The sequence below is a fragment of the Lygodium microphyllum genome, chromosome 13 (assembly GCF_053477565.2).
Source record: "Lygodium microphyllum isolate KBCC chromosome 13, Lygodium_microphyllum_v1.1.10, whole genome shotgun sequence".
Taxonomy (NCBI): Eukaryota; Viridiplantae; Streptophyta; class Polypodiopsida; order Schizaeales; family Lygodiaceae; genus Lygodium; species Lygodium microphyllum.
Window position 1 is genome coordinate 65068436 of NC_141147.1, and position 12909 is coordinate 65081344.

The following is a 12909-nucleotide window of genomic DNA, read 5'->3' on the forward strand; positions in this document are numbered from 1 at the left end:
TGTGATGTGTATTGAATTCAAATAATTGAGTAAAGTTGTTTTGTTTTATTTCTTGAAATGCATGACTCTTAATTTTTGTTTAACGTACGAACACATCAAAAGTAGTAATATGCGTTGAATTATGTTAATATATACGGATGCATCATTCAAGTACTACACATTATCGTCACACTTACATAATCACAAGTGCAGTACTAAGCATTGAATTATGTTAACATATGCGAATGCGTCATTCACGTACCACACATTATTGTCACACTTATACAAACCACACATTTATTTAATAAATATTTATTTATAGGGATAAAGTAAAGTATCTTATATTCATCAAGAAAATTACATGTGATGGTTGTTAGTGATGGTAGATACAAAAATTCGATAGCCAATAAGAACTCTCAATTGTTCCTTGGCTTTTTCTTTGGTGGAGAGGAGGGGCCAGCTTCCGATGAAAATATAAGTTCCTTCTTTGCTTAAAAAATGATGCGCTCCCCCTTCAGCTCTTTCTCCAGGAGAAGCGGATTCGACACTTTAGCGAGGTCGCCTAATGTCACAAGCACACACATAGCTCCACCCCACGTTTGATCAAACAAATAAAGAAGCTTTGACCGCTTGATTAGCACCACCTTCTCTAAGCTAGATGTCACAGGTATCGCTCGAAAAGGTCCAAACTTGGTCAAAGCTCAAATTTTCATAATTATTTCTTGCCCTCCTGGTGAGCATTTCTTATGAAAAACCACCAAATATGTAACAAGGTTACTAATATACTCCTTAAGAGCTGAATCCTTGTGTCTATCCGTATGTCGAGCTCCTCCTTGCCTTGATGCAAAGTCATCTATATACAATATGTCCTGAATGACAAAGTCAAATCAAACAATATATTTAGCAACTAACCTAGAGTTATCAAAAAGTGATGAAACTTGATGGTAGGGTACATCAAGTCCCTGGGAGTCCACTAGTGAAATCTTTGCCAAAAATGATGCCTGCAGCTGCCCTGTCTGAAGTCTGGCAGAAAGTGGCCCGAGATGCCAGACTTCGGACACGGCAGGTACAGGCATCATTTTTGGCAAAGATTTCACCGGTGGACACCGGGGGACCCGACGCACCCTACCATCAAGTTTCATTACATAAAAATATATGGTAGTTAAAAATCTCACATTCTCCAGATCATCTTGTATCTTCATTTTCTCGTGTGTCAGGAAGGCACCTCTTTGGATAGTGGGATCTACAAACTCCTTGGTAGGAAGTTGGGGCCTTGATCCGAACAAATCATGCTGTAGTGCTTCAAATTCAGTATCCGGCACAAGGTAATCTTCTTCAATCGAGGTTATATGCTCCTGTGCTACTATGATCGCACTCATAGTATCTAAGCTTGTGCCATCATATCTTCCAATCTTTGCCATTGTTGGATGCACATCTGTGTAATCATAATCGATCAGGTCATCCATTGAATCCCTGAATAGGATAGAAAACAACTCTTCTTCCTTCATTTCCAAGTATTGCAATACATCTGATAGAAGTAAGTATTGTACACCATCTACTTCAATGGGTGTCAAGGAGGCAAGGTTGGGTTTGTTGACTTGTGGCTGTTCTGAAGAAGATGGCACTATGAGAGCCAACCCTTGCTCTGTCACTACTCGATGTTCCTCTTCAACATTTATGAGCTCTTCAATTAATTCTTCTCCCGTGTATGTGATAGAAACAACCTGTGGAGTTGTATCTTCATAGCTCTCCTCCTCTAGGGGTATATCCAATGCAAGGAGGTAAATTTCCAATGCGCAATCACACTCCACGAGATCCAAAGGTGATGTACCTGGTGCACTTCCCATGGGAACAGTGCATACTCTATGCGAAGGATCCACATGGGCCAAACACCTACTCACCACTTTTTGGTGATTCTTCCCTGCCTAAAATACCATGAGCTGTTCTAGAGGCACCCAAGTCATGTCGAATCCCTCGATGGAGTATGTGCATGTAGCAATGGTGCTCACAAAGTCTTCCAAAACTTGAGGGGGGAGGGGGGGGGGGGGGGGGGATCTAGCGATGAGAGTATGCTTTCAAGGTTGAAGTTCTTAGAGAAAACGTGGAATATCTCATCACCCTGGTTAGCAAAGATAGTCTCGTGGATCCACTCATCAAAGTGTGCGTGAGCATCCATTGTAGCAGGGAGGAGGGATGTGGTGGATATAAAGAGATGAAGAGAAAAAGTGTGAAATGAAACAATGAAACAAGAACTAAACTAGTTCTACCTTAAAAACCTTAAGTTTTAAACCATTAAGGGTTGTTCGCATACAATATTTAGCTATGGCTTTCCTTACATCTTTGTTAAGTTTACATGCATATGTAAATGTGTTGATGTGGAAAGTGTGTAACAAGTGTATGATTTTGGATAAATACCATAATTTTTAAATATTGCAAGTTTGTAAGCGACAATATTCTATTAGCCAAAAAATTCCAAAAATTTACAAGTGTTGGATATTACAACTTGTGGTGTTGGGATTTTTAGGGAGACTCTACAATTTCTAAAATATGTGGAGGCACATACTTTCCGTTGGTAACAGTATCCTCAGCTCGGCTTCGAATTTTCCTACCATCTAGTTTAAAATAGAAGCTAATAGGTGTATTATGCATTAACATTGTAATTTCCTGGTGCATTATACTCAAGGGCCAATCATCTTCCATTTGCAACACTTGGGGCTTACGGCCCTCACAAATGATAGTAATATCCACAATTGCACTTTCACGCATTTCTTGATCAAGGCACAGCCATTTACCCTTGAGCATCCTCCATCTATGATACTCGAACACTAGGCATAAAGTTTGTCGTGCGACAAAGTACCTGTAATTAGAAAGGAAAGTTGGCCAGTTCATCCCAAAGTAAGATAATAGTCAACTAAGAGAGAAAATTTTTACCTAAAAGCCATGTCCCTTGTTGTGACTCGACACTTCACTGTGTCAGGACTGTGAGTTATTTTTTATGTCCAAGTTTTGCCTAGAATCCTTGTTACATAGTCCTCTAATGTATTTTTTATGACGTACGTGCTTTTGGTATGTCTCAAACCCTTACATTCCTTGAACATGTGTGCAAAAATTGCAATCAGTATGAACCAGCTTAGATGTACATTCTTTGAGTCGGTGCTTGGCTTCATAGAATTCAATATGTATGCGAAAATTTTTGTGCTACACGTGCAAAATGTCACTACTGCACAATCGCCATTCTATGCTATTGAGATTCGATATGTGTATATACTCAAGGGTTCCATATTCTCGACTCCCCTTGGATAATATATACTTGGAGTCATAGAAAAAAACAAGATCCTGTGCGAGTTACTTAGTTGTACACCCCTCAAAGAGCAATCTACCAATTTTGAGGTGGTAACACTTAAAAGAACCAGTGAAACTCTCAACATTTTGCCACTCACAGCAATCCGAAGGGTATACTTCTGTAATAAATACAAGACAAGTTGTTACATAGGTATCATGAAAGTTCTCATTCTCAATGAGTTGCAAATACTTATTGTTTGCAATGTTTCGTTGAAAGGGCATAGTGGGCGCAATGTGTATTTGTTTTTGCATGAATACATGTTGTACAAACGCCTTTGTTACAAGGTGAGAGTCAACTTTCCTTTGTCTGAGAGCTAAAATTTTACCCTTCCAGTGCTTTGATAAATCTACAATTGCAGATGCTTTCACCTTGAAAGCTCCCTTCATACTTGGACACATATGTACCCAAGACGAGCAATGATACGTATCAGTGATCCAATTCCCTTATTCATCTTTTCTGTTACGTACTTCTATCAAGAGAATGCTTGTTCTTCTCTCAGGCATTTTAACCTACGCATTAGATGTAAACAAGTATGTGTATTAACCCCTAAATAATAAGCATTTTAAGTATGTCCAATAATCACCAATATGCCATACAATTCAACATGGCATTAAGAGATGTTTACACTTTTGTAAACAGACATAAACATCGATATTGAAATGCTTATGGATATATACATCAACACAAAGTATAGATTTAATTTCAAGATATCACTTTAATCATACCATATACATAAAATATAATGAAAAGAATAGCATAAGAATACTCAGAGAATTTCACAAAAATAAACTTTAATATAATGAAGATGAGTTCGATTTGACTCAATACATTGTATGAAATGTGGGTATTATAGAGTAGTTCTTACAAGGATAACATCCACATGATATGCAAATCTTAATAGGCACATTGGATTGACACCTGAGATATTCTAAGACTCAACACATTGTGTGTTATATGGATGATATGATACAAGAGTTTCATGGATCATTGCCAATTGGCATGGAGATCCAAATGGACACATAGGACCAATAAAGCAGAGGATTTTTGAACCATTGACTTCCAGCAAATCCATATCATCCAACACAAAGGAATCACTCACCACATCAAAATAGTTGATGGAGAATTATATGCTTCACCTAAACCTTGTACAATACCTGCATGTACAAAAAAACACCTGCATGAATCCCGTTTAACAAAAATACTTGCATGAAATCCTTTTAGCAAAAAATATCTAGATAACTATATGAATAGAAGCAATACAAAACATGGCCAATTTACCTATAAGCTGATTTGTTGAAGATAAGATTGAATCATTGCTAATTAAAACCCATTGTAAATGATGGACATAAGAAAACATCAATCCCATCAAATATAAAAGCCACTAATTAAATGAATAAATTTTGGCACCACAAAATATAGTAGATTTACCTGTAAATTGAGCTACATAATCTCTGCTTTACCTTGTGTTAAGTGCTGCAACAACAATTGATCCTTAAGTTAGAACTAGCATCAAACCCTATTGAAAAGATAGTAGAAAAGGGATAATGCAGACAGAGAGAAAGAGAGAGTTTGTGTGAGTATGTGGGAGAGAGAAACAAATGAGCACCTATCCAATCTTGCCCAAATTGATCTGTGCAAAAGACAATTTTGCAAGAGTTAGTATTTACATGAAGGTATACTGAAAAAACAGTAGAAAAGAGGAAACATACACAAAGAAAGAGAGAGTGAGAGAGAGATAAGCACTTATGCAATGTCACCCAAAATGATCTTTGCAACAAAACAACAACAAGGGTTAGAACTAACATTGTGTTGTATTGAAAAGATATCAGCAAAAAAAAAACCAAACAGAGAGAGAGAGAGATTAATACCTTTGTCTCTTGCTCCAAATAAACTCTGCAAGAAAAAAACAATTAGAACCAATATCAAATTCTATTGAAAACACAACATAAAAGAGAAACAACACATAGAGAGAGGAGGGAAAGAAAGGAGAGAGAGACGAGCACCTTTGTCTCCCGCCCCAAACAACCTCTGCAATAAAACAACAACAACAACAATAAGAAACGACATCAAACCCTATTGACAAACAAGAGAAAATGCAAAGAGAGATGGGCACCTGTGTTTTGCCCAAAATTTGGAGCTGCGTGGAGAACAAAGTGCAGAGGTAAGCAGAACGCTCAAAACCCTAATTACTCTCAGTAGGGAGCTTCAATGGAGACGAAATTTCACGAGTATAGAAAAGAGAGGAAAAGTGGTCTATTGCTCAACTTTTGGGTCAAACTGATTTCGTGAGAGGACAAAAAACCGAAATTGAAAATTGTCCAAAAAAAGGGGAGGAAATACAAGGTGAGAGAAACTCAAATTTTGTGTACTATTCATTCTCCCTTTTTTAAATCCCCCACTACCCCTTTTTTTAATAGCCTTCCAGTTCCATAAATCCCTCCAACATGTCTATAAATCCCTCTAAGACCTGGACTCATTCCAAACTCAAGAGTCTTTCGGTTCCAGAAATCCCTCCAACACACCCCCAACAAGGTATGTTCACAACCTCAAGAAGCCCCACCAGCAAGTTTCATGGGACTAGCACTCGTCTAGGAGGAGGGCAATATTAACACTTAGATGAATACCCTAAGACGAACAAGGTGGAAAATTGGAAAAATCTAAAGCAGAAGATAAGACCAAGGCAAAAGTGAAACGGGAGACGAAAGTGTGGCAAGAAAAATATGGAAACACAAGAAGTGTAGAAAAGTCCTAAATCAAGGAGAAAGGCGCACAAGAAAAAGCACAAGTCAATACTTTTGTAAAAGAGCACAAGGCACACCATGATTTATTTTAAGAGTGCCGCGCTCTCACCCATGCAAATTATAAAGGTAGATGGATGGTAGGAAGGAAGCTAGAAAGATAGGAGGACAATGGAAAAAAGGGCCTAAGCCATGTAAAAAGGGGATGACCGCCCGAATGGGATTTAGGGTTTTGTATATAAAGTTCAAAAGATGAATGAGAGCTCATTCTTTGGTATATAGCAAAGTGGACTCTCTCTTCTCTTTTTCTTCTCTTCTCTTGCTTGCTTGTGAGTGAGTGAGTGAGAGAGTGTGTGAGGGTGAGGGATTTTGGAGGTGAAGCCCTCCTCCATCTCTTCTGCTCTTCTCTTCTCTTCTCGCGTCTCTCGCACGGTTATGGAGGATGGAGCTTGGAGATGGAGGTTTGAGGATGCTTGAGCTTGCATCAAGAATCGTGGAGCTATCGAAGTGCTTGAGAGATGAAGCAACTCGATTGGGCATCAAGGTAAGCTTACTACACTCGTAGAGAGGGATGGTGCATCGGCTATGTGAGAGGTAGCCATTAGTGCTTGCTTGAAACACTTGAACAATAAACAGTTCGTGGGTCTTGGCGGTAGAGCTTGTGCTCGCCTCTACAAGTACTTTCATATATGTTTATTATCCTCTGATTAAATTGTTCATCTTAAGAGTACTCACTTTGTAATTTAAATGTCCCTACCAATAAACGGTTTGTAAGTCTTGGCTATAAAGCTTGTGCTCGCCTCTACAAGTGTTTATTATCCTCTGATTAAATTGTTCATCTTAAGAGTACTCACTTTGTAATTTAAATGTCCCTACCAAAGTCCAGTATATTTGAGTAGTTTTTAAAAGTGTGATGCCATTGTGGCATCTTATGAGATAACATCACAATGCTCCATAGAAATAGAGCTTGAAATCTACTAGGTGGTCCTTAGGATTCAAACTTAGCAACTCATGCAAATGTCTTAACAATTGCTCGATATGTCATGGAGAATATAGGACTACTTATTAGTTAACAAGATCAATGTAAATAATAAAAAATCATAATTTATTTTAGATTTTTGAATTCATATTCATAGAGATCAATAATAAAATGCATTATTGATAATTATATGTAAAATAGTAATTTGAAACGTCATGCTAGGTTATTTCAAATATTTTTGTATATACAAAGGAGCTTTACAACCAGTTAAACTAGAGATGTGATTTAGGATATGAAGTTTGGTTGCAATTCGTGCTAAACCCAGCGATTGAACTCACCATGACGACGAAACAAGTCATGTCGTGATATAATTGCATATTGAATGTGTGATATTGTTATCTTTTATCCTCCAAAATTTATCATTGCTTTTAAAAATTAGTTTTTACTTCATATTTAGTATGTATAAGTTAAATCTTTGCATAATTGTAGGTCATAAAATCTCTCATTAGCATAAGGGCAGGACCGTATTCATTATAAGGTGAACTTGTTTTAGTGGTGCGTGTGTTCGATCCCTGCATCCCGCATACCATGCGGGCCGCGGCACATTGAAAATCTATTTGCGACAAAGTTGTGGCCGTCCTGTGGACAATGCAACGGACCGTAGTTCGTCGGCTTGTTTGTCATCCTTTACCTAGTTCAGGCTACTGCTTCGTTCTTTGTAATTATCACAACAGAGCACGTTGTAGCCCTCTTCTTCTTCAATCAGAATGGAAGGTAAAGAGAAGCAGCGGCTTTCCCATGTGCTAGCGGTGCCCTTCCCCTTTCATGGCCACATTCATCCCCTCCTCCATCTCTGTCGCCAGGTCGTTGCACATGATCATGGCGTCGCCGTCTCCTTCCTCAACACTCCCCATTATCATGCCCGCATGCCGGCGTTTCCCACGCCGGCTAACCTCCGCTTCCTTTCCCTGCCTTCCAGCTCTCGCATCGTGCCTCCGGACATGCGAGTCCCCGGCAACTTCCCGCAGTTCATGCAGGATTTAGATCTGCGAATGGGGGAGGAGGTGGAGAGCGTCATGGAAGGGCTGATGCGGCCGGAGAATCACCCTCGACTGACGTGCTTGATCGCGGACGTTCGGTTGCCGTTTGCGCAGGCGTTGGCGGAGAAATACGCCATTCCTAGGGTGGCCTTCTGGACGCAGTCGGCGGCGAGTCTGGTGTGCAATGTGAAGGTGTTTGGGGGCTCGTACCAGCTGCCAGAAGGTGGGGAGAACCTTGATTTCAAGAAAGAAGGGTGTTCCGCTCCTTCACGACCTTGTGAACTTCCACGGGTCCTTAAGCGAAAAAACCTTCAGGCTCAAACATGCAAAGAAGCTGACTGCTTGTTGTGATCTGCACAGCCAATTCGGAAGAAGAGCATTCTTCGCAGCATATGAGATTTATTTATTTATTTATTTGCGCTTCTAGGGCTGTTGGCATATATGGACTATGCGGACTTCTTCATTGGCGGCTTGATAGCATTGGGCTAGCTGATATTCTTCCTTGACAACAGGATCTCCTTTCCTTGCACACTGCAGTGTTTCTTCGTCGGTTATATAGACCCTTTGTTCTCGTAGTCGTGCTAAACTTCTGAATTTTGTGTTTTCGCAATTAATAAACCTTCACGATACGCACACACACGCACGCACACACACACACACAAAGATCTATGCTGGCCGCTAAATTAAACGAATCTGCTGTCCAGCTAGTGATTTGAGGACTCATGGGGGCATTTGCCACTGCTCTTTTTTTGTTTGTCATGCGGTTAAATTATATTATGAAGGAGTAAGTACTTGCTGCTCTTATCTTGATGACCCTGCTGCTCAGTTCTATAATGTACTGATCTTTGGATATTGCAGATGAGGGGGCTGTGGTGGAGAGCATAGCAGCGGGGGTGCCAAGGCACAGCGTGAGAGAGACGCCGACGGTGGTGAGGCCAGAGGCGGTGGGGGAGGTGGTATACGAGATATTTAGGAGGCCATTTCTGCACCGGGGGTTGGGGGGGGCGGCGGCGGTGGTGATGAACACCATGGAGGAGCTGGAGGGGGCGACAGTGAGGGAGCTGGAGAGGGAAATGGAGGGGGGTGCCGGGGGAGGAAGAAAGCCGGACGTACTGTGCGTGGGGCCGCTGAGCAGGCGAGCTGCAGAGCCAGAAGTTAGTGCCGGAAAGCAACTAGAGGAGGCGGTCCGGCACGAGGCCCTGCAATGGCTGGACGCCAGGGCGCCCGCCTCCGTCCTCTACGTCTGCTTCGGCACTGTGGCCTGCGTGAGCCGCCGCGAGTTCGAATCCATGGCCACCGGTCTCGAGGCCAGCGGGGCGCCCTTCCTGTGGGCCCTGCGCCCCGGCCTGGTGGCGGGCGCGGACGCCGACCTGCTGGCTCTCTACGTGGAAGCCTGCCGAGCCCGCATTCGCGACCGAGGGCTGATCCTGGCGTGGGCCCCGCAGCCCCTGGTGCTGGCCCACCCCTCCGTGGGCGGCTTCCTGTCGCACTGCGGGTGGAACTCCACCCTGGAGGCCATGTCGGCGGGCGTGCCCGTCCTGGGCCGCCCCGTGTTTGGCGACCAGCCCCTCAACCTGCGCTGCATTCTGGACTCTTGGCGCTTCGGCCTGGCCCTCGAGATTGCCGACGACGAGGCGGAGGGGCCCCTCAGCGCACGCCACGTGGAGGCCCAGATCCGCTGCCTGATGCAAAGTGATGGTCTTCGACACAACGCTGCGGCTGTGAAAGAGGTTGCGTCCAAAGCTATGGCGGAGGGTGGCGCCTCAGTCGCCAACCTTCGGCGATTCATACAACTTATTAAAGACTACGCGTAGGTCATAAAAAACCAATGAAATTAACCTCTCTAAAATCAAACTACCTTATATTCTAGAATGAGGTCATTTGTATCCGGAAGGTAAAGAAAGATATACATGGTCCTAGACCCTAGAGCATAACTCAGTGGCAACAAGTGCAACTTAGGGGCGTTGCACACTCAGTTCGGACATTTCAAGGTGGCAAAGGTGTTAAGATGATGTGTCAAGTGTAATAGTGAGGAGAAAAGTGTAAGCCTGTAAAACATTTGACCAACTTGTCGACTTTGCCGCCCTGGGCTAATTCCAAATGTGTTCCTTTACATATTCAAACCTATGACTTGCAAGGAATGATACTACCGACTTTCTAATACACCAATCACCTCATGATGCAATTAAGAACTCACCAAAAAAAAGAGAAAAAGATGCGTGTGAAAGCTTACTGGAGAGATCGTGAAGGAAAGGACCCTTAATTTGTAGTGGGCCTTGGGGAACCCTGGTTTGAAGACTACTTCATTTCTTTTAGTCCAAATGAATCTAACAGCTATGATGCCAAGAAGCTAATAAGTTTGTAGCTAACATTATTTAGATCCCCTTAATTTCCAAAAAAGGCTATTGCCATTCAAGTTAGCTTTCCTAAGCCAACTTTTAAATTTTTTGGATAATTAGAAATAATTTATGGTTCTAAGCAGTTATGAGTTGTGTAACTAATTGTAACAATCTATTTAGTTAACTCAAACTCTTTCACAAAAAGAGTTATTGTAAAGGGCATACCTTTGGGCAAAGCAAGATTCTTTTTAATATTATAAATACGGCATGGAGGAGATACCTAATCCATATACGGGGGATAATTGCACCCAATAGTGTGTCGCTCAACTTTGCTTTACTCTTTTTTAAGTCTATTTTGAGTTTTATGAGTCATACTTTCAATTTTATAAAAAAGAGAGCAAGGAAGAGCTTCTTTTGCTCATTACATGCAAGTCTCACATCTGATCTATGCAATAGCCACACTAGGGCAATGCAAGGGGATCTTGATAGCTAGTCTCCATTGGAAGACATTCAATCTATGTGATAGGGTAGCTCTCCAAATTCACTTTAGTCTTCTCTTCCAAGTGGTTGTTTTGGCCATAGGGCTTTCTTTTCTCCATTTAACACATGAATTTGTAGGGATAATCGGATGACCACTACAAGATATAGGCCTTATGCCGACGTTAAAAGTGAGGAAAATGCAAACAACAAAATTTGCCCTCGTTGTCGCAAAAAGCGTCATTATTGGCAACACCATAGAACAATTGCTATCAGCATCGGTATTGGCGTCACTAACTGATAGCGACGCTGATACCGACTGTTCTATGGCATCGCCAATAACGACACGAGCAGTAAAATTTGTGACACTAATAGCGATGGTAACAGGGGAAAAAAAAATTTGTGGCAGGGCAAATATAGCACTGTGTGCTTTATTAGAGCCATACAAAATAGTTTCTGCACTATGTATAATGCGCTTGCAAACAAAAACAAAGTATACTGAAATCATAACACTGATACATGAAATAAATACATGATCGCATAATAAGCGATTGGTACAATCATGACAAGATATCACTAATACATAGAAAATGTCTACATAGATCAGGCGACCAAAAAACAAAGTTGTGTGAGCTCCAGGGATCCAAGGGCGAGCTACATATCCTCGCCCTCCGAAAGCTCGTCCTGCCGCAAAGGAGCATCGAACAGACTCTACAAAAAAAGAAACAACAACACATCGGTCCACCATACAATAATGCATTCTAATTAAACATGGTAACTACGGATAAGAAAGATGAGTGACTTATAGGGCCGCCGCGTCTATTATACAATCGGTCGATCAATGAAGTGAGACCGTGCCTCTCTGTATATCGAGTCTCAAGGCCGGTCAAATCATGATTTGTAATGGAGTGGTGCAAAGAAAACAAAATGTTAACTGTTAGAAACATGATTGTCAGTACAAAGGATATTGCAAAAAAATAAACAAGAAAAACAAAAGAAAAACTTACAAAGTCCTCTAAATATGTCATGTGGCCGCCACTCCCAAGATGATGGACCACTACGGCCTCGAGTCACCACCTCGCGTTGCTAACTCCAACATCCCGGAGAATCTGTGGACTCCTCCCTCAGTCGGCACCAGTCGTCCGCATCTAACTACTTGGGCTTTGCAGTCCCACTCTTGATTGCCTTACGTATGTTGGATCGTCTGTGTGACATATATGCACGTATGCAATCCATCATCCAGCTCGTAGAAAATCTATCTACTCAGGCTTGAACTGAAAACTCCTCATGCAAGGATGCTACTATGTAGTCCTTGCTCCCCTCCGGTATGTTCTTCCAATGATCTAAGACGTTGTGCCGAAAAACTTGTTGGCACAACTCTCTCATGCGAGCCGTCACCCTCCTCCCCTCATCATTCATGGCTCCTGACCTATCATCAACTAGATATCCATATTCCCCTAGAATCTGCCTAAGATGGGTCATCTCCCATCTGTGTCCACGCTTCTGGGCATATCCAGGAGACCCCTGTGCATCCGGTGTACCGACTGGGGTAATATCTCTCGGAGTGGCACCCATGGGGGTGCCACTTGCTGACGGCTGAGCAAAAGTCGGAATAACTGGAGTAGACGTCCCCACAAGTGTGACAAATCCTAGAGGTAACTCAACTCCAGCTAAACAACGAGATGAAAACACCGCGTCCGCGCCTCCACAGCATCCACATGAGCCTGAGCTACGCTCCTTGGAACCGCCACGAGAGCGAGGAGTTGCACCTGTATCCCTTGTCGACTGTGGGTTCACTGCATCCGTATCTTTGCAACATCCCTCTGACCTTGAAGAACTCCCTCCCTCTGGCCCAAGTCTGGAGCGTCGAGCTCGTTTGCTTGAAGCTGAAGCATCTGATCGCGCCGAAGTAGATCTAGCAGAGTACGCTGACGAAGACCGAGATAGCTCCTAGTCTGCCATATCTCTGAATCTCGTGATCTGGTCTAGAGACATGCGTGTGAAGATATCCTGT

General features: G+C 42.3%; 1 protein-coding gene across 1 annotated transcript; it reads left to right on the forward strand.

Annotated features, from left to right (window-relative positions):
• Positions 1-7801: 7801 nt before the first annotated feature.
• LOC148026716 (flavonol 3-O-glucosyltransferase UGT76E12-like) lies at positions 7802-10105 on the forward strand. Its single transcript, XM_087690336.1, has 2 exons — positions 7802-8302; positions 8938-10105. The coding sequence occupies exons 1-2, from the start codon at positions 7807-7809 to the stop codon at positions 9891-9893; spliced, it is 1452 nt and encodes a 483-aa protein (XP_087546462.1). The 5' UTR covers positions 7802-7806; the 3' UTR covers positions 9894-10105.
• Positions 10106-12909: the final 2804 nt, after the last annotated feature.